A 22,860-nucleotide genomic window follows, 5' to 3' on the forward strand; every position below is an offset into this window, starting at 1 on the left:
GCCTTCTAGATTCCCAGGAATATGTCAGAGACATATGGTATTTCTAACCTTCACAACAAACTGGTAAGATTTGCATCATGATTATTTTCATTTATTTGTTTTGCATAGTAGGTCAGGACCGTTTTCTTCAAATGGGCATTTTACATAAATGTTTCTTAATAAGATTTTAGAAATTCACAACATTTTAGAACTGAGTATAGGTTTGGATCATTGATCATGTAACTGCTATTGTTGGTGGAAATAATTGAGTTTAGAGGATTTCTCTTCATATTTTAGCTTCTTTAGACTTTTTATTAGGCAGTCCATTTTAATGTTCTACATAGATTCTTCTTTTTTTGACACTTTATTCTTTTTTATTTCCATATATATCTCCTATGGAAATGAGCATTTTCATACATAGCAACAGTATCATTATTATAGCTAAGAAATTTAACAATAATTTCATAATATCATCTAACATATGATCCAAAGTCAAGTGCCCCCACAACTCTATAAAAGAAACATTATTTTAAAAACTACTTGGAGGAAATTTACCTGAGTGGTGAAATTATATTTTTCCTGTTTGTAACTTCTTATATCTTCCAGTTTTTTATAGTGAATAACTATTGTTTTGACAATAAAAAATTAAAAGTGAAAAGATTCTTGTTCTACATAACATGGCACCTTGTTGAATAACTGCCTGTAATATTTACTAATGAGATATTAGTTGATAAAAACAATTTAGCATGGACTATAGGTGCTTCTAATGGAGGCTTAAAGACATTGTTTTGCTTCTTGATATATTTATTACTCTGAATACTAGTATAACTTTTCTCTGATTTAGTATCATTGTTCCTTGTCCTTTCAGGTTGAGGGTAACAACTTATACCAGCTGGTTCTGAAGATTTGTCAAGCACATTTTGCCCCAGTATCTCCAAGTTTTTCTCGTGAGCTACAGTCTTTGATACGTCAGCTATTTAAAGTATCTCCTCAAGATCGACCATCTGTTAATTCCATTTTGAAAAGACCCTTTTTAGAGAATCTCATTGCCAAATACTTGGATCCTGAGGTGAGTTCTGAGGTGACTCTGTTTAGATTTTCAGAGATTTTGGTTATCAGTGACACATAATTTCCATTTTAGGTCATACAGGAAGAATTCAGTCACGCACTCATACACAGAGCAAGATCTTCATCTTCACGACCTCCTGGGAAGGTGGTCCAGGGTAAGAATAATTCAACTATGCAACCAAAAAGCACTTATTACACATGTCTCACGCAGTGAATTATGGCTGATGGCATTAGTGGGGAAATTCTACCAAATATATTGAACAGGGACATTTAAAAAAATATGAGCAGTCTAAGTAGAAGAAAAATTATCTTGTCAAATGGTAACTAATGGACAAATTTGAGAAGTTGTATATCTAGCTCATCTCTTGATGAGATAGTTTGACACAGTGGCTACAACAATGGGCTCAAGCATAACGATCATTAGGATGGCACAGGACCAAGCGATGTTTTGTTCTGTTGTACATAGGGTTGCTATGAGTCAGAGTTGACTCAACAGAACCTAACAACAGCAACAACAACATATCTAGCTCATAGCTCATGCATGACCTAGAAGAGTCATCTCCTCTCTTTCCTTAGTCAGGAAAGCTTCATGAAGCAGTAGACTTGCTAGTAAAAGAGATGCTTGAAGAGGTAGAATCCAAACTTAGCTTTTGTATAGGGAAAGGATTGAGAGTGGGAGAAGGTTCACAGACAGTCTTGGGATGATGAGAAGGGGCTTGTTTTTGTGAAATAGAGAGGATGACTGGTGGTTGAGAATTCTCTTGCAAAGGCCTGTTGGGTAACCCATTGGAGCTAAGGTCAGGATCTTGGATATAATCCAAGTGTGAGAACCAATGCCATGTGACTCTCAAAAAAGCAGGTAATACTTTTTGGTAATGATAAGTAGAGAAAAAACTTTTACTGGTGGTGTCAGGAATCAACTGATGAAGTGCTGCAAGTGTGTTTGTGTGTGTGTGTAGGAGAAAGAAAGGAGAGAGAAAGAGATATTAAGAAGAATAGGCTAGGTGATAGCTGCTGGAAGAAAGAGAAAATTACTAATTCAGTAAGATGCTGTGAAAGTAAGGGCAGCAGGACTGGGCGATAAAGGACTTAAAGGATCAGGAGGAGTAGAAATTTGATGCAAGAAATCAGTGATAGGGACATGTTCTCTTCCTGTGATAGAGAAACTAAAATTGAAGAATGTTACAGAAGGAAAATGAATGAGTGTCTTTCTCATGTTTAATTTGATCTGGCATTGTTATCTATCAGTGTAGATGGAGAATGTTTAGAAAGTGGGTAAGTAGAGGATGAGAGACAGAACAATGTCTACATTCCTAATATAGGAAAACAGGAAGACATTCTGATGAAGGCAAAGACAAACACATTTAAACTCCTACTCATAAAAACAACAATGTGACATGAATGGTGTGGCCTGTTAACCTGAGCTCTGATGACTGCATTTAATTACTGTGCCATTATTCTACGCATATCTTTTCTGTAAATGTTAAGATTAATTCCTAAAATTTTTTTAAAGTAGTATTATGTATTTCTAGAAATATATAAAGGAACCCTGGGAAAAATGATTTTCTCTAGTCAAGAAAATGCATGGTAATTTTCCATCAGCACTTCTCTTCCTGGGTATAAATGTCTATGGCTAGAGTAAACTTAATGTGTTCATACTCTCACCAGCACTGGTATTAAAGGTGTGGGAGTTTTTAAAAATCGAAGTTGTTTTATTTTGGTTAAATAAGATTCAAAAGTACAGAAAGTAAGACTCCAAGGAAAGTGCCCACCAAGACCAAGGACATCAGTGCCAATGAAAAGGAAGGACACATTACGTAGAAATGAATGGAGACCACCAGCTGGAGTCCAGAAGCCGCCATCTGTAAGTTGTCTAAACCCCCCACCCCGGGTCTTTAGCACGTTTCCCTGGGTGGTGCAAATAGTTAACGTGCTCCCTGCTAACCAAAAGGTTGGAGGTTCGAGTCCACCCAGAGGCACCTGGGAAGAAAGACCTGGTGATCTGCTTCCGAACAGCAGCCATTGAAAACCCTGTGGAGCACAGTTCCACTCTGACACACATGGGGTCACCATATGGCAGCTGGTTTGTTTTTTTGGTTTATATTCTGTCAGACTCACCTGTACATGTTCATTAATTTGTGGTCCACTGGTTTTGTGTTTATAAAACATCATTTATTAATGGCATTGAAGTGGCACTTTATTGGGCAACTTCTAGTTGTTACATTTTTAAAAAGCATTACTGTCTGTTCCCTTACAAGTATTCTCTACATTAGTTTTATTTATTTATTTTTCCTTTTTATAACTATAAGTCTTCTTTTGTTGTTGTTGTTGGGTGCCGTAAAGTGGATTCTGGCTCATAGTGACCTCATGTTACAGAGTGGACCTGCCCCATAGGGTTTTCTAGGCTGTAATCTTTATGGGAGCAGATCACCAGCTCTGTCTCCCATGGAGCTGCTGGGCAGGTTTGAACCACCAATCTTTAGTTTAGCAGCTGAGGACTTAATAGTTGTACCACCAGGACTCTTTTGAAAGTCTTCTAGTTTCTTTAAATAAATAAGGATTTTCTCTGTATACAAGTGAGTGGCCAGCAGCCAAGACACTACACTTACACCCTTAGTTCTCATGTGTTACGTGTGAGTCAGAAGTTTCGTTATCTAGTGATTGATCTTTTCCTAGGGATTCTTTATGCTTAGATATTTTAATCCACTCCAGCAGGATGTTGAATCTTTTAGTTCATGCAAATGAAATACTTCTAGTATATAAATGATAAAATGTCCGTTGTCTTTTAATTGAAGAATTGTATTTTTCAAGAAGGCTCATGGTATAAATAGAGAACCATTTGGAAGTGCGTTTACTAAGTGTTTACTTGATATGTAGACATTTTAGAAAATTTGTTGATGTATAGTTTTAGAAACTATTGGTTAAATTATTGCCCTTTGTTTGCTACAATGAGATTTAAGTTTTTGAAAGAAATAAGAAAAATATGTTGTAATTCAGAATACTCTGTAGCAGACCTGCAGGGGAGAAAAAACATCTAAAAGATTAGAGAGTAGATTAAGTTAGGAGAACTGTCGAGCAAACTGATATTTTCCTAATCCTTTGAAAAACTTTTGCTAATGCAATGAAATAAATGGGTTTCCACAGGAACCCCTCTGATGTTCCCATTACCATTTGAGATTTTAGGGAACTTCCAAAGAAGCTGTTTATTTCCTTCCAATACTCTTCTGTATTTCAAACCATATTTCAACAAGTAATTAGTGACCACTTCTTTTTGGGTTGTATAAAGGTAAGATTGTAAAACTAAGAAAACGACTTCACACTTTAAAAGATTTTAAAAACAGATACAGAATTCATGTTTAGACTAATAAACCAAATTTTGTACATTTACTTTAATATTTAAATAGAATTGTATGAAAGTACCATTTTTAGTAAGTTAAATATTGAATATCTACAATTTCATATGGTTCGATCTAACATAAACCACACAGCATTATGTGAACAAAGAATATTATGTTAAAAAAGACTATGTGAATGAATATTCATTATGTGAACAAAGAAGATAGCCTGTCACTTCTTTGTGAATAAATTTCATTTATAACGATTTGTTTGGCTATTCATATTCCCAAGTACTAGTTCCTACGTCTTTCAAGTAGTTTGACCATTTTCTCTTTTATGATCGATCGTTAAGTAGTCTGTTGTCACAGTTAATATTAAATTGTGCTGTCTTTGCTATTTAGCAAGAACAACAAGAGCTTGACTGGTTTTCATAACTTAATTTGGTCTAATTCTTGTCTTCTAGCTCAGCGGCCACTACCCAACTCTGTTGATGTACTGTTTTTTTTTTTTTTTTTATTGTTTTAATTGTGGTAAAAATACTGTGTAAAAACCAAAACATTTTCCAGAACACTTTTTTTTTTCTGATAGATAAATTAGTATTTGTTGAGATGCTAGGCACTAAAGCAGCGTATTTAAGAAAGGCTCTGAATGTAGCTGAAGTGGATTAAAATTGCAACCCTGTTACTTACTAGCTGCATCAACTTTGGTAACTTATAAACAATTTTTTCTTATTGTGCTTTAGGTGAAAGTTTACAGCTCTGGTCAGTTTCTCATACAATAATTTGTACACATATTGTTATGTGACCCTAGTTGCTATCCCTATAATGTGACCAAACATTCCTCCTTTCCACCCTGAATTTCCCGTGTCCATTCAACCAGCTCCTAACCCTCTCTGCCTGCTCATCTTGCCTCTGGACAGGAGCTACCCCTTTAGACTCATGTATCTACTTTAGCTAAGAAGCACACTCTTCATGAGTATCATTTTATGTCTTACAGTCAAGTCTATTCTTTGTCTGAAGAGTTGACTTCAGGAATGGTTTTAGTTCTGGGTTAACACAGAGTCCAGGGACCATGTCTTTCTGGGGTTCCTCTAGTTTCAGTCAGACCAGTAAGTCTGGTCTTTTTACTAGAATTTGAGTTCTGCATCATCCTGCTCCATCAGGCACTCTCAGTCGTGTTCCCTGTTAGGGCGGTCATTGGTGGTAGCCGGGCACCATCTAGTTCTTCTGGTCTCAGGCTGATGGAGTCTCTGATTTATGCAGCCCTTTCTGTCTCTTGGGCTAATATTTTCCTTGTGTCTTTGGTGTTCTTCATTCTTCTTTGTTCCAGGTGGGTTGGGACCAATTGATGCATCTTAGATGGCTGCTAGCAAGCTTTTAAGACCTCAGATGCCACTCACCAAAGTGGGATGCAGAACATTTTCTTAATATGCTTTGTTTTGCCAGTTGACCTAGATATCCCCTGAAACCATGGTCCCCAGACCCCCGCCCCTGCTATACTGTCCCTCGAAGTGTTTGACTGTGTTCAGGAAACTTCTTAGCTTTTGGTTTAGTCCGGTGGTGCTGACATCCGCTGTATTGTGTGTTGTCCTTTCCTTCACCTAAGATAATTCTTGTCTACTATCTAGTTAGTGAATTCCCCTCTGTCTCCCTCCCTCCCCTCGTAACCATCAAAGAATGTTTTTTTCTGTGTTTAAATCTTTTCTTGAATTCTTATAATGGTAGTCTTATATAATATTTGTCTTTTTGTGACTAATTTCACTCAGCATAATGCCTTCTAGATTCAGCCATGTTATGAGATGTTTCACGGATTCATTGTTGTTCTTTATCATGGCCTAGTATTCCATTGTGTGAATATACCATAATTTGTTTATCCATTCATCCGTTATTGGGCACTTAGGTTGTTTCCACATTTTTCCTATTGTGAACATTGCTGCAATGAACATGGGTGTGTATATATCTATTTGTGTGATGGCTCTTATTTCTCTAGGATATATTCCAAGGAGTGGGATTGCTGGATCGTATGGTACTTCTATTTCTAGCTTTTTAAGGAAGTGCCAAATCGACTTCCAAAGTGGTTATACCATTTTGCATTCCCACCAGCAGTGTATAAGTGTTTCAGTCTCTCCACATCCTCTCCAACATTTATTATTTTGTGTTTTTTGGATTAAGCCTTGTTGGGATGAAATGGTATCTCATTGTAGTTTTGATTTGCATTTCCCCAATGGCTAATGAGCGTGAGCATTTCCTCATATATCTGTTAGCCACCTGAATGTCTTCTTTGGTGAAGTGCCTGTTCATATCGGAACATTTTTTACAGGTACAATTTGGTGACATTAATTGCATTCATCATGTTGTGCAGCCATTACCAGTATCCATTTCCGAATTATTCCACCATCATTAATGGAAACTCATTGCCTCCTAAACTAAAATTTCGCCTTTCCCCCTCCTTCTCAACCCTGGTATCCACTAATAAACTTTGGTCTCTAACTGCTGACGTATTTTGTCTCTGGTTCTCCTCCTCTTCTGTTTGGGGAGGGTGGTAAGGTGTAGCCACTGTAGATTGAGATGGTAATATGCCTGTCACAGCTGTTAAATGACCTTCCCTGTGTTTTCTCTGGAAGAATGAATCTGAATAACTCAGCGTCTTCTTCTCTTCAAGTCATGATGCCATTTTGCATTTAGTCAATTTATCAGGAACTAAAAATGTCACAATTTGAGGATTTGTGACATTTTTAGTTCCTGATAAATTGACTAAATGTGAATTGCACAGCAGCATTTATTCTCCCATAAAGTACAATGAGGTATAAATAGCTTTATGAAAAATAAAAAAACAATGATTTGGAGTTTAGTTTCAGATCTTGGGTTGGCTAGGCATACTCAATAGTTATATTTTTCACATACTAGCCTTGAATTATGGGTGATTCACATCCATACCTTAACAAATAAACTAATGTATTACAGTACTTAAACCACTGTATTACTTAAACTACTGTACTACAGCACTTAAATGACTGTATTACAGTACTTAAACAACAGTGTTACAGTACTTAGATGACTGTGTTACAGTACTTAGACGACTGTATCACAGTACTTAGCTGACTGAATTACAGGACTTAAGATGACTGTGTTACAGTACTTAGACGTGTAAGGTCTTTTTTGGTTCTAGGATTTGGGGGCTCTAAGATTATTTTGCTCTGAAAACAAGTCTAGAGTAAAAACAACAAAAATATACCTTCAATGCTTTGTCTTAGCTATGGTTGTTAAGAAACTGTCAATTATTATATATTTTTAAACCTTCCTCAGATGAAAATGGTAGAAAGGCTTAAGCTTGCTGTAGTGTATGAACATTATGATTATTATTATGCTCGACTTGACTTGTTGAGGAAGACCGCCCATGAACCAAGTCATCACTACGTTCCTCAAAAAGACACCAGCATTGGGAATTATAACCGAGAAAAAAAGCTGCAGTCCATCACCAGGCCAAGGGTAATGTCACAGTCTAACTTAAACTTTGGTACTCTGAAAATATCTTTATATGTCCACATTCTTTATTCTGAAATCCTTCCAAATTCTCCTAAAACAAATAGTCTAGGAATAACTTCTATACTGTGCATTTTAAACACTTAATTCACAGCTTCCTTGACCCTTTTTCATCTCAAAGTCTAATTTTTAACTTGTCTTCTTATTCGTGTAGCCATTTAACTGTGGGCACAGACTCCTACTCTTGAATTTTTAATATTTTTTCTTCCTTCTAGTAAATTACACTATCTGGAAGTGATGAAAATAGCTGTATATGTTTCATTTTTTAATAATCTAATTATTATAATAAAACTATCATTGGAGACATTTTGAAAAGTTAAATGTAATATTTTACTCAGCATTTGTATTCTTGGAATTTTCAGAACATAGATGTATTAGAAAGAAAATAATATAAACTGTTCCTATGGTAGATTTTCAAAAAGTTTACTCCATAACAAATTTCTGCAGATCTACAAATTCTCAGTTGTTTTTTCCACACTGTCAAGTGTTCCTGAGTCTAAATAATTGACACCCACCTACAGGCCTGAAGACGTAAGGCTGAGAATAATTTTGTAAAAATGTTCTTGCCATCACAATTTTTTCTTCCAAGGTTGGAAATTTGCTAACGTTTGGTGACTGTGGCTATTTATTGTTGACATTTTGGGTGGATCATAAAAAATACAAAATACTATATAAGGGTGAATCATCAGATAGCCAGTGAAAATTAGATAAGCAAGAGTGATGCAAGAATGAATTCCTCAGAAATGGGTATGGGAAAAGCAGAGGTTTTATTTTTAAAGATATTGGGTTCTACTTTATGGTTTTGTCCACCTTCATAACACATGTTGAATTCCCCCATGATCATCAAAAATTACGTGTTCCATTAGTTCAAATCATAACATCCACATAGGCCTCAGTTAACAAGCGACATGTGTTTTACATACAAACAAAATGCCCTTTCCGTTTTCTCAGCCACCGGAAGTGCATCTTCCATTCTTTGTCTAGATATGATAGTTGTCAAACTGTTAGTTATTTTGATTATATCTGCCTTTATCTTCCAACCCTTCGCATAAAATGTTGGAAAGCTCCTTCTCTTCCCTGTGTGCTGCTACCCATCAGAGTCTGCACATCCTGCTGCATTTCGCGATGCTCCCCTACCTCTGACGACCTCTCCCCATTGTTCTATCATTACCCTCGCTCCCCACTCCCAACTCCACTTTTTCTCTGCTGGAGCCCTGATTCCAGGCCTTGGGAATCAAGTCTTGATATCTCTGTGTGGAGGAAGAGAAATCTTACAGGTATGTAGTGTGGCGTGGGTATCTTTTGGACAGCCCCTGGATGACTCTGAATAGTTTTTTCATAGAGATATTGTTACATGTGCCGGTTACATTCTGAGAGTAGTTCTGCACTAAGCCCTCATCTGACTCAAGCACTATCTATGTCAGACACTAGCCAGACATCTTCACTGACCTATTCTCTTCTAGTCCTCATATAATCCCAGAGACATTATGATAATTGTGCCCATTTTACAGATGAGAAAGTAAAACTCAGAGACCTTAACTAGCTTGCCATTTTGACATATTTCTAAACAACTGACTTATTAATTGCAGTTGTACAATTCACTTTACAGCTGCCTGTTTCTAAACTGGGACTGCTCATCATGATCCTAAAGGAGAGATTTCTGAAATGGAGGTTCTGCCTGTGGAGCCCTGGAAGTTATTGATATTCCAAAACACTTCATCATGTAGTTTCTACTGTGATCTGAAGGGTGGGAGTTTTTATTTAGTAATCAGTAATTACAGAAATTCTTTGCAGGAAATTCTGCAAAAAAAAGATAGATATATAGAATGTAGGTATAAACCTGCAAATGGTTTGACCAGAATTGTACTGACAAAATACCGTAATCACTTAGAGAGACAGCTAAAGCATCCCTCATGGATTCATTAAGCATTGGTATGCCAGCGTGAGAAGTAAAGGAAAGGAGTGGACACCTTCCTGCTCCAAGGAGCCTAGTGTGCAGGCCACAGATGAGCGACCTTGAGTTAAATAAGGCAGGGCGTGGCTGCAGGGAGAGCTAGACAAAGCATAAGAACATCCGGGGTGTGGGTTACGTTTTCCAACATATTGTAGACCATGGAAAGACTGATTCCTGCCCTGAAGAAAAATCGCTGGATCGGAATATTTTCCTATTTCATCCCATTCTGTATCCCTAATTGTTACTCTCTCTTTAACTGCTTTCCTCTTGATTCTAAAGATTTTCTTTTCCAATGTAAACATTCTGTAACTTTAAACTCTTTCTTGAGCTTGGAATTTAAAGCCATAGGTGAATTGTGAATCCCATTACTAAGCTGAAAATCCATTTGTCAAATCAAAATTTAAGACTAGTTAAAATATCTATTCAAGCTGAACATTCTTATTCTATAAGGTCTCCTGAGTATCTGCAGAGGAAATTTGAAGCTCAACAATATAAGTTGAAAGTGGAAAAGCAATTGGTAAGTGAAATACCAAATATGAGAGGCAATCAGTAATTTCCTAATAGTTTCTCTGTCTATAGATATTCATGTATCCTTAAAACAAAGTTCATTCCACATAGATGGTCAAAGATTCTTCTCCCCTTCCCCCTAGTTTTTTTTTTTATTATGGTAAATATATATTGTAAAGTTTGCTATTTCAGCCAGTCTTAAGTGTACAGTTCAGTGCCATTAATGACGCCATGTTGTGTGCCCGTCACCACTATCAATTTCCAAAAAAAATTTTATCACCCCAAACAGAAACTCAGTACCCCTTAGGCAATAACTTCCCATTCCCCTCTCCCACTGTCCCCTGGTAACCACTAATAAACTTTCATCTCTGTGCATTTCCTCTTCTAGATATTTCATATAAATGGAATCATACAGTGTTTATTTTTTCATGGTTGACTTACTTCACTTAGTATAATGTTTTCAAGGTTCATCCATGTTGTAGCATGTATCAGCACTTTGTTTCTCTTTATGAGTGACTAATAATCCATTGTATGTGTGTAGCACATTTTGTTTATCCATTCATCTGTTGGTAGGCACTTGGGTTGTTTCCATCTTTTGGCTATTGTAATAATGCTGTAATGAACATTGGTGAACAAGTATCTATTGGAGTACCTGCTTTCAATTATTTTGGGTATATACCTATGAGTGGAATTGCTGGGCCATGTGGTAATTCTATGTTTAACTTTTTGAGAGCTCCTAAAATGTCTTCCACGGTGACTGCACCATTTTAAAACCCACCAGCAGTGGAAGAGTGTTCTGATTTCTCTACATCCTCAACAACACTTGTTATTTTCTGTTTTTCTGATAATAACTATCCTAGTGGGTGTGAAGTGGTATCTCATTGTGGTTTTGATTTATATCTCCATAATGACTAATTGTTATGCATTGAGTTGTGTCCCCTGAAAATATATGTCAACTTGACTAGGCCATGATTACCAGTATTTTGTGGTTGTCCTCTATTTTGTGATCTGATGTAATTTTCCTGTGTGTTGTAAATCCTAACCTCTATGATGTTAATGAGGCAGGATTTAGAGACAGTTATGTTAATGAGGCAGGACATAATCTATAGGATTAGGTTGTATCTTGAGTCAATCTCTTTTGAGATATAAAAGAAGCCAGCAGAGAGGAGAGGGACTTCATTACCACCAAGCAGAAGAGCCAGGAATGGAGCAAGTCATTTGGTCTTGGGGTCCCTGCGCTGAGAAGCTCCTAGACCAGGAGCAGATTGATGACAAGGACCTTCCCCCCTAGAGCTGACAGAGAGAGAAAGCCTTCCCCTGGAGCTGGTGCCCTGAATTTGGACTTCTCGCCTCCTAAACTGTGAGAGAATAAATTTCTGTTTGTTAAAGCCCTCCACTTGTGGTATTTTTGTTATAGCAGCACTAGATGAAGACACTAATGAAGTAGAGCATACTTTCATGTGCTTGTTGGTCATTTGTATGTCTTCTTTGTAGAAATGTCTATTTAAGTTCTTTGCCCATTTTTTAAATTGGGTTCTTTGTCTTTTTGTTGAATTGCATAAATCCTTATATAGTCTAGATATTAAACCCTTATATCAGATATATGGCTACCAAATATTTTCTCCCATTCTGTAGGTTGCCTCTTCACTTTCTTAGGAAAATCCTTTGATGCACAAAATCTCTTAATTTTGATGAAGTCTGTTTTATCTATTTTGTTTTTGTTGCTCATGCTTTTGGTGTCATATCTAAGAATCCATTGGTGAAAACTAGGTCCCAAAGCATTACCCTGTTTTCTTCTAAGGGGTTTATGGTTTTAGTTCCTATAGTTAGATCTTTCATCCATTTTGAGTTAATTTTCATATATGGTATGAGATACAGATCCAGCTTCATTCTTTGGCATGTGGAGATTCAGTTGTCCCAGCACCATTTATTGAGAAGACTATTCTTTCTCCATTGAATGGATGTGGCAACTTGTCGAACATCAATTGACCATAGATGTTTATTTCTGGATTCTCAATTCTGTTCCTTTAGTCTGTATGTCTATTGTTATACTAGTACCACACTGTTTTGATTATTGTAGATTTATAATACATTTTTAAAACAATATTTTATTGTGTTTTTGATGAAAGTTTACACAGCAGATTAGGTTCCCATTTAACAATTTCTATACATATTGTTCAGTGACATTGGTTACATTTTTCACAATGTGTCAGCATTCTCATTATTTCCATTCTGGTTGTCCTATTTCCATTAATCTAAGTTTTCCTGCCCCCACCCCCCCCAACTTCTCATCTTTGCTTTAGGGTAAATGTTGACTGTTTGGTCTCATATAGATGATTATTTAAAGGAACATTGTACTCCCGGGTCATATTGTTTATTTTATGAGCCAATCTGTTATTTGAATGAAAGGTGACTTCCGGGAGTGGCTTCAGTTCCAAGTTTAAAGCGTATCTCCAGGCAATAGTCTTGGGGGTTCCTCTTGTCTCTACCAACCCAGTAAGTCTGGCCTTTTTTAGGAATTTGAGTTTTGTTCTACATTTTTCTGCCTTCTATCTGGGACCGTCTGTTGTGCCCCTGGTCAGAACAGTCAGTAGTGGTAGCTGGGCACCATCTAGTTCTTCTAGTCTCAGAATAGATGAGGCTGTGGTTCATGTGGGCTGTTAGTCTTGTAGACTAGTTTCTTCTTTCAGTCTTTGGGTTCCTTCTTTTTCTTTTGTTCCAGACTAGTACAGACCAATAGTTATATCTTAGATGGCTGCTTGCAAGCTTTTAAGACTCCAGACGCTACTGACTAAACTAGGATGTAGAACATTTTTTTTATGAACTATATTATGACAATTGACTCAGTTGTCCCATGAGACTATGGTCCTAAGCCTTCAAACCCACTAAATCCTGTCAAGTGTTTGCTTATGTCTCAGAAGTATCTTAGACTTATGTGTGTGCCCCCTATGTGCTTTATTATATATATGAACATATATGCAGCACACACAAACATATATACATATGCCTACAGCTACACCTATGCATGCACACCTGTATACTCACATGTGCCTTCTTATACACGTATATGCTTACGTATCTTCCTATGTAACCACATGCATATTTTTTGGTTGTTATTACTGTTGTTGCAAAATTGTGTATGTTATAACATTTACCAAAATTGTCCCTTATTCTTGTGTACTTCTTAGTGTCATCATTTACCTTGGTCAGATAGTGCAGATTTCACCCATGTTAGGTATTGCCTCTCCTTTCACCAAAATAACATGTGTCTACTATATAGAAAGTGCTTCCCTCTTCTCCCTCTCCCATTCCTGGTAACCATTAAAGAATGTGGTTTTCTGTGTCTTTTTACAAATGTAAGACCATACAATATTTATCCTTGTTATTGACTTATTTCACTTGGCATAATGTCCTCCAGATTAATTCATGTTATAAGATGTTTCCAGAACTCATCATTATTCTTTATAGCTGCATAGTATTCCATTGTATGTATGTACCACAATGTGTTTATCTGTTCATCCATTGATAGGCACTTGTTTCCATCTTTTTCTATTGTGAATAATGAACATAGGTGTGCATATGTCTGTTTGTGTCACTGCTATTAGATCTCTAGTATATATACCTAGGAATGGCATAGCTGGATCATAAGGTATTTCTATTTCTAGCTTATTGAGGAAGTGCAATACCATTTTCCGTCATGGTTGTACCATTTTATAATCCCACCAGCAGTGTCTAAGAGTTCCAATCTCCCCACAACCTTGCCAGCATTTGTTGTTTTCTGTTTTTTTGATCAGTGCCAGTTTTGCAGGGTTTTGATTTGCATCTCTCTAATGGCTATTGGGAGCCCTGGTGGTGCAGTGGTTAAGAGCTACGGCTGCTAACCAAAAGGTCAGAAGTTTGAATTCACCAGCCACTCCTTGGACACCCTATAGGACAGTTCTACTCTGTCCTATAGGGTCACTATGAATTGGAATCAACTCGACAGCAACGAGTTTTTGGGTTTTGAATGGCTAATGTTTGCGAGCATCTTTTCATGTGTTTTTGGCCGACCGATTGTGCTCTTTGGTGATGTCTGTCATGTCCTTTGCCCATTTTTTGATTGGATTATTTATCTGTTTTTTGTTGAGTTGTTGAAGTTGTCTATATATTTTAGAGATTAGACCCTTATCAGATATGTTTTTCCCAAAGATTTTTTTCCCAGTCTGTTGGTTGTCTTTTACTCTTTTGATAAGGTCTTTTGATGAGCGTAAGTATTTACTTTTTAGGAGGTCCCAGTTGTCTAATTTTTTTTCTGTTGTTCGTGCATTTGTAGTTGTGTTTAATAGTCTATTTCTGAAAAAAAAAAATGGGTGCCATAGTTTTGTCCCTATGTTATCTCCCAGGAACTTTATGGTTTTAACATTAAAATTTAGGTCTTTAATCCATTTTCAGTTAGTTTTTGTGTCTAATGTGAGGTATGCATCCTGTTTCATTTTTCTGCAAATGGATATCCGGTTTTGCCAGAACCATTTGTTGAAGAGACTTTTTCTTCTGCATTGAATGGACTTTGACCCCTTGTCTAAAATCAGCTGCCCTTAGATGGATGGATTTAGTTCTGAGTTCTCAATTTTATTCCATTGGTCTATGTGTCTGTCATTGAACCAGCATGAAGCTGTTTTGATTACTGTGGTGAATAGTATATTTTTAGATCAAGAAATGTGAGGCCTCCAGCTTCATTCGTCTTCTTCAATATTCCTTTGGCTATTCGAGGCCTCTTTCCTTTCCATATAAAGTTGGTGATTAGTTTTTCTATTTCAGTAAAGAATGTTGTTGGGATTTTGATTGAGATTTCTTTCTATCTATAGATAGCTTTGGGTAGTATTGACATTTTCACAATGTTAAGTCTTCCAGTCCATGATCATGGAATGTTGTTCCATTTATGTAGGTCTCTTTTAGTTTCTTGCAGTAGTGTTTTAAAGTTTTCATTGTATGGATCTCTTACATCCTGGGTTAGGTTTATTCCTAGGTATTTTATCCTTTTAGGGGCTATTGTAAATGGTACTGTTTTCTTGATTTCTTTTTCGGAGTTCTCCTTGTTAGTGTAAAGGAACCCAACTGATTTTTGTGTGTTGATTTTGTACCCTGCCACTTTGCTGAATCCTTCTATTATATTCAGTAAGTTTCTTGTGGAATCTCTGGGACTTTCTTTGTATAGGAAGGATCATGTCATCTCTGAATAGGGATAGTTTTACCTCTTCCTTTCCAATTTAGATACTCCCCCTTTTTTATTCTTGCCTTACTGCTCTGGCTAGGACTTCCTGTACAATAATGAATAAGAATTATGATAACTGGCATCCTTATCTCATTCCCATTCTCAAAAGGGAGGCTCTGTCTTTCACTATTGAGAATAATGTTGGCTGTTGATTGTGCATATATGCCCTTAATTATATTGAGGAACTTTGCTTATATTCCTATTTTCCTGAGAGTTTTTATCAGGAAAGGCTACTGGATTTTATTAAATGCCTTTTTCTGCATCAATTGAGATCATCATGTGATTCTTTTCCTTTGTTTTATTTATGTGATGAATTACATTGATTGATTTTCTAATGTTAAATTACCCTTGCATTACTGGTGTGAATACTTCATGATGTATTATTTTTTTGACATTCTGTTGTTTCTGTTGGCTAGAATTTTGGCATCTATATTCATGAGGGATATTAGTCTGTAATTTTCTTTTATGTGTGATGTCTTTACCTGGCTTTGGTATCAGGGTTATGCTGGCTTCATAGAATGAATTAGGGAGTATTCCTTCTTTTTTCTATGTTCTGGAAGATTTTTAGTAGAATTGGTGTCAAATCTTCTCTGAATGTTTGGTAGAATCCCCCACTGAAAACATCTAGGCTGGGGCTTTTTTTTTTTCCTGGGAGTTTTTTTGATGACATCTTCATTCTCTTCTTTTGTTATGGGTATGCTTGGACTTACTACCTCTATTTGTGTTAGTTTTTGTAGGTGGTGTGTTTCTAGAAATTTGTCCATTTTTCCTAGGTTTTAAAATTTGTTGGAGTACAGTTTTTCATAATATTTTGTTATTATCCTCTTTATCTCAGTTGGATCTGTCACCAGTTTCATTTCTAATTTTGGTTATTTACATCTTCTAGTTATTTTTCCTTTGTCAATTTGGCCAGTGATTTGTCAATTTTATTCATCCTTTCAAAGAAACAACTTCCAGTTGTGTTTACTCTTTCTATTGTTTTTTCTGTTTTCTATTTCATTTATTTCTGCTCTGATCTTTTATTATTTCCTTTCTTCTGGTAGCTTTGGTCTTCTTTTGCTCTTCCTTTGTTGTTTGTTCAATTTCTTGGGTTATTGATATTGGATCTTTCTTCTTTTTTAATGTATGCATTTATTGCTATACATTTTCCTCTGAGCACAGCTTTTGCTGTGTCCCAAAGTTTTGGTATGTTGTGTTTTCATTCTTATTTAATTATAAGTATTTTTTTAGTTTCAATTTTTATTTCATTTATGACCCAGTGGTTTTTTAGTAATGTGTTATTTAGATTCCATGCATTTAATTTATTTTCCTTGTTCTTCCTGTTATTAATTTTTAGTTTTATACCATTATGGTCAGAAAAGATGCTTTGTATAATTTTGATCTTTCGAATTTTTGAGGCTTGCTTTGTGGCCTAAAATATGGTCTATTCTGGAAAATGTTTCATGTGGGTTGGAGGAGAATGTGCATTGGGTGGTGTGTTCTATATATATATGTCTATGAGGTTGAGTTGATTAATAGTGTTATTTAGATCTTCTGTATCTCTGTTGATTTTCTTTCTAGTTGTTCTTTCCATCAGTGAAAGTGGTGTGTTAAAGTCTCCTACTACAATTGTAGAACTGTCTATTTCTCTTTTCAGTTAATTTTTTTTTCTTTTTTGGTAAATTTTGGAGCTCTGGCATTGGGTGTGTAAATACTTATTATTATGTCTTCTTCATGAATTGACTCTTTAATCATTATATAATGTCCTTCTTTGTCTCTTATAATGGATTTTGACTTAAAGTCTGTTTTGTCAGAAATTAATATTGCCATTCCTGGTCTCCTTGGGTTACTGTTTGCTTGGTATATTTTTTCCATCCTTTGATTTTTGACCTATTTATGTCTTTGTGTCTAAGGTGCATCTCTTGTAGACAGCATATTGATGGATCATGTTTTTTATTCATTCTTCCAGTCTCTGCCTCTTGACTGATGCTTTTAATTCATTTACATTCAGTGTGATTATCGATAGGTATGAATTCGCTGCTGCCATTTTGTTGTACTTTTTGTGGTGTTCATGGTTTCTTTGTTCCTAATTTTCTGTGCTAAGTTCTTTTTGTATATGGATTTTCTTTTCCTATGATTTGTTATTGTTGTTTTTGTGTTTATTGAGTCTTTTCTAAATTTTCTTCATCTTTATTTTGGTGAGTAGATTTATTAATTTTCTTTGTGGTTACCCTGAAGTTTACCTTTATCCTCCTGTCATAGATTGAATTGTGTCCCCCCAAAATATCTGTCACCTTGGCTGGGTCATGATTCCTAGTATTGTATGATTGTGTACCATTTTGTAATCTGATGTGATTTCCTAATGTGTTGCAGATTCAATCACTATGATCTCATAAGATGGATTAGCAGCAGTTATACTGATGAGGTGTACAAGATTAGATAGTGTCTTAAGCCAATCTCTTTTGAGATACAAAGGAGAGACGTGACCAGAGACACATGGGAACCTCACACGACCAAGAAAGCAGTGCTGGGAGCAGAGTGCATCCTTTGGACCTGAGGTTCCTGCGCTGAGATGCTCCCAGGCCAAGGGAAGACTGATGCATCACAAGGACCTTCCTCCAGCGCTGACAGGAAGAGAAAGCCCTCTCCTGGAGCTGATGCCCTGAATTTGGATTTATAGCCTACTGGACTGTGAGAGAATAAATTTCTCTTTGTTAAAGCCATCCACTTGTGGTATTTCTGTTATAGCAGCACTAGATGACCGAGACATCTCCTATATGGAGAACAGTCTGTTATACCTTGAAATAACCTTGACTTCCTCTCCATGTGGAAGTTCTATAACTACACCATTTATTCCCCCTTCTGTTTTGAAGTTTTGGTTTACAACTTAATATCTCCAGATATCCCTGTTATCAATTCTGCATCTTTGTTTTACTTTTGTGAAGTTTTTACGTGGCTTGGTGTCTGGGTGTTGTGTCTCTATCTCAAGTTGTCTGATGTTGTTTCTTGAAGGGATAGTCTCGTGGTTACAAATTCTTTAATTTCTGCTTATGTGGGAATGTCCTAATTTTACTCTCATTTTCAGAAGACAGTTTTGCTAGATATATGATTCTTAGTTGGCAATTCTTTTCTTTCATCCCATTGCCGTCTTGTGTATGTCATCTAATTGCCTTCTTGCCTGCATGGTTTCTGATGAGAAATCACTGCTTAGTCTTATTGATGCTCCATTGTAAGTGATGTTTCGCTTTTCACGACCTGCTCTCAAAATTCTTTGTCTTTGGTTTGGAAAAGTTTGATTATGGTAAGTCTTGGTGAATTTCTTTTGGGGTCTATACTCTAGGGGTTCATTGAGCTTCTTGGATGGAAATCTTCTCATCTTTCATGATATTTGGGAAGTTTTCTGCCATTAGACCTTGAAAAATTCTCTCCATAGTCTTTTTTCTCCCTTTCATGTCTGGAATTCCTAGTATGTGTAAATTATTTCTCTTGATGGTGTCCCACATAACCCTTAGGCTTTCTTTGTTTTTCTTCACTCTTTTTTCTGATTGTACCTCAAACAAATTAGTATCAAGGGATTTGTCCTCCATTTCACTGATTCTTCCTTCCATTGATTCAATTCTACTTCTGTGTCATTCCATTGAGTTGTTTATTCCTGATATTTTGTTAAGCTTCTGAATTTCTAGTTGTTGCTTTTGTGTGGTTTCTATTTGTATGCTGAGTTTGTCATTTTGTTCTTGTATTGTTTTCCTGAATTCTTCTAGGTTTTTTTCTGTGTTTTTCTTGATCCCTTTGAGAAGTCTAAATATTAGTCTTTTGAATTCCTTGTCAGGTAGTTCTATTATCAGTCCTTACTCAGAAAGGTTTTCCTTCTCTTTATTTTGCTCACTTGCTTGAGCCATCTTACCACGTTTCTTTATATGATTTGTTATTGACTGCCATCTCTGAGGCATTAAGGTGTTATTTTATTTATTTACATATTTCTTAATTGATTGTATGTTTGGTTGCCCTAATTTTTTGTGTGTTGTTTTGTTTTTAATATATCAGGAGCTTTGTTTCTTCTCTTTGTCTTTAGAATATCTTTCTTCCTTTGTATTATTTTAATTGTTGTTGCTTTGTGGAACTGGTCTATGTGTGACTTTGGTGGTGTTGGTTGACTGGGTGTGATTTTCTTTCACTAGTGGGTATGGTGGGTTGCACATACATGTGAATCCTCTGTTGTTATGTATGTATGTCTTTCCTTACAAGATTGAGTGGAGGTATGAGAGCAGGTCCCTTCTCTGATGTGATACAGCAAGTGTTGTGTGGTCAGGGTCCCTCCACAGCTTTTGTGGGACAGTGTGGTCCTTCCGCGTTAGTGCTAGCAGTTAGTGTGTCAGCTGGAGAGCAAGGTAGGTCATGTTCATAGCCACAGGGAGGCAGTGCTACCCAAATGGATGGGGTAAGCCCTCTGTGCATGCATGAATTGGTGTCTCAGTAGGTTGGGGGAGATCAGTGTGTCTCAGTGCATGTGCAGTTGGCCTGTGGGAACTGGCTGGGTATGGGATGGGTATTGCCCTAGCTGGGCGGTCATTGAGTGAGGGGAGAGAGATCACCTGCTCATCATTGGGTGGGGATGCAGGTGGCATCTGCCAGGATGCACCAGTTGGTCCCTGGTAAGGGAGTGTGTCTGCTGGGCTGTGCTGTGTGGTCATTGGAAGAGTGCATGGGGGTGCACCTGCTAGTCGCTGAGCTGGGAGAAGGGGCGCAACTGCTGGTTGCTGAGAGGTGGTGCAGGGTGCCCGTCACGAGTGGGAGTGCGAGGAGCACACCTGCCAGTCACTGGGCAGTGGGTGCCGTCAGTGCGCCTGTGGGTCACTAGTCGGTCAGATGGTGTGTGAGCTTGCCACTGGTTGCTGGGTGGGCAGCACAGGGTAGCACCGCCAGTTGCCAGGTGGGGGTGCAGTGAGCACGCCTGACCATTGCTGGGTGGGGAGTGCACTTGCCTGTCACTGGGATGGGTGCAGGGGCGCTCTTGCTAAGTTGTGCCAGGCAATCAGGGCTTGGCCTGATCAAATTTGGGGGTGGTGCTGCACAGAGACTGGCTGGGTAGGGGACCTCTAGTTGTTACTCTGTGGTTTTACTGTTCAGTGTGAATTTCCTGTCCAAATGGTCAGGTACCGCCACTACTGAGTAGTCCCGTCACTTGTTCCTGGCTTCTTCCCATCTCTGTGGTTTTCAGGATCACTGGAGCTCTCACCCACCTTCATGTACTTTCCCTTTTTATATCTGGCTATGCATCTGTCAGTTTGTTGTACTGTAGTGGCTTGGGTGTTGCTACCAGTATCCAAATACCAGCAGGGTCACCCACAGTGGACAAGTTTCAGCTGAGCTTCCAGACTAAGACAAACGATGAAGAAGGACCTGGCAGTGTACTTCTGAAAAAGAATAGCCAATGAAAACCTTACGAATAGCAGTGGAACACTGTCTGATATAGTGCCGGAAGATGAGTCCCTTAGGTTGGAAGTAACTCAAAAGATGACTGAGGAAGAGCTGCCTACTCACAGTATATTTGACCTTAATGACATGGATGGAGTCAAGCTTTTGGGACCTTCATTTGCTGATGTGGCATGACTCAAAATGAGAAGAAACAGCTGCAAACATCCATTAATAATCAGAATGTGGAATGTACAAAATATGAATCTAGGAAAATTGGAAATTTTCAAAAATGAAATGGAACATATAAACATCGATATCCTAGGCAGCTGAAATGGACTGGTCTTGGCCATTTTGAATCAGACAATCGTGTGGTTTACTATGCTGGGAATGACAAATTGAAGAGGCATGGCATTTCATTCATCCTCAAAAAGAACATTTCAATGTCTATCCTGAAGTACAACACTGTCGGTGATAGGATAATATCCATACCCCTACAAGGAAGACCAATTAATACAGCTATTATTCAAATTTATGCACCAATCACTAAGGCCAAAGATGATGAAATTGAAGATTTTTACCAACTTCTGCAGTCTGAAATTGATTGAACATGCAATCAGGATGCATTGATGATTACTGGTGATTGGAATGTGAAAGTTGGAAACAAAGAAGAAGGATCAGTAGTTGGAAAATATGGCCTTAGTGATAGAAATGATGCTGGAGATCGCATGGTAGAATCTTGCAAGACCAAGGATGTCTTTTTTTTTTTAGTCTCTCATACAAAAATTTATTCATACTTTGACCATAATTGCTCTCCCTATACTGTGACAGCACATTCCTCCTTTCCACCCCTGATTTCCCGTGTCCATTCAACCAGCTCCTGACCCTCTACCTTCTCATCTCACCTCTGGACAGGAACTGCCTATTTAGTCTCATGTATCTACTTGAGCTAAGAAGCACACTCTTCGTGAGTATCATTTTATGTCCCATAGTCCATTCTTTCTGGGGTTCCTCCCGTCTCAGTCAGACCATTAAGTCTGATCTTTTTACTAGAATTTGAGTTCTGCACCCCACTTTTCTCATGCTCCATCAGGGGCTCTCTGTCATGTTCCCCGTCAGGGCAGTCATTGGTGGTAGCTGGGCACCATCTAGTTCTTCTGGTCTCAGGCTGTTGCAGTCTCTAGTTTATATGGCCCTTTTTGTCTCTTGGGCTAATACTTTCCTTGTGACTTTGGTGTTCTTCATTCTTCTTTGCTCCAGGTGGGTTGGGACCAATTGATGCATCTTAGGTGGCTGCTCACTAGCTTTTAAGACCCCAGACACCTCTCACCAAAGTGGGATGCAGAACATTTTCTGACAAAACTTTGTTATGCCCATTGACCTTGATGTCCCCTGAAACCATAGAACTCAGACCCCAGCCCCTGAAACTCTGTCCCTCAAAGTATTTGGTTGTATGCAGGAAACTGCTTAGCTTTGGTTTAGTCCAGTTGTGCTGACTTCCCCTGTAGTGTGTGCTGTCTTTCCCTTCACCTAAGGTAATACATGTCTACTTTCTAGTTAGTGAATACCCCCTCCCTCCCTCTCCACCCTTGTAACCATCAAAGAATGTTTTCTTCTGTGTTTAAACCTTTTCTTGATTTCTCATAATAGTGGAGTTATACAATATTTGTCCTTTTGCAACTAAGTTCACTCAGCATAATACCTTCCAGATTCCTTCACGTTATGTTTCACGGATTCATTGTTGTTCTTTATTGTTGTGTAGTATTCCATTGTGTGAGTATACCATAATTTGTTTATCCATTTGTCTGTTGATGGGCACCTAGGTTGTTTCC

The 22,860-nt window shown here is 37.5% G+C and overlaps 1 protein-coding gene across 1 annotated transcript in view; it reads left to right on the plus strand.

The window, feature by feature from the left end:
• The window catches only part of NEK5 (NIMA related kinase 5), a gene marked incomplete at its 5' end in the record, with an annotated part of 80,404 nt that overhangs the window by 40,097 nt on the left and 17,447 nt on the right, over nucleotides 1–22,860 (plus strand). The window contains 6 exon segments of the mRNA XM_023731506.1: nucleotides 848–1,048; nucleotides 1,121–1,202; nucleotides 2,778–2,911; nucleotides 7,689–7,847; nucleotides 7,849–7,871; nucleotides 10,330–10,396. Coding sequence (XP_023587274.1) covers nucleotides 848–1,048; nucleotides 1,121–1,202; nucleotides 2,778–2,911; nucleotides 7,689–7,847; nucleotides 7,849–7,871; nucleotides 10,330–10,396 — 666 coding nt within the window.

The sequence above is a fragment of the Trichechus manatus genome, unplaced genomic scaffold (assembly GCF_000243295.1).
Source record: "Trichechus manatus latirostris isolate Lorelei unplaced genomic scaffold, TriManLat1.0 scaffold00044, whole genome shotgun sequence".
NCBI lineage: Eukaryota > Metazoa > Chordata > Mammalia > Sirenia > Trichechidae > Trichechus > Trichechus manatus.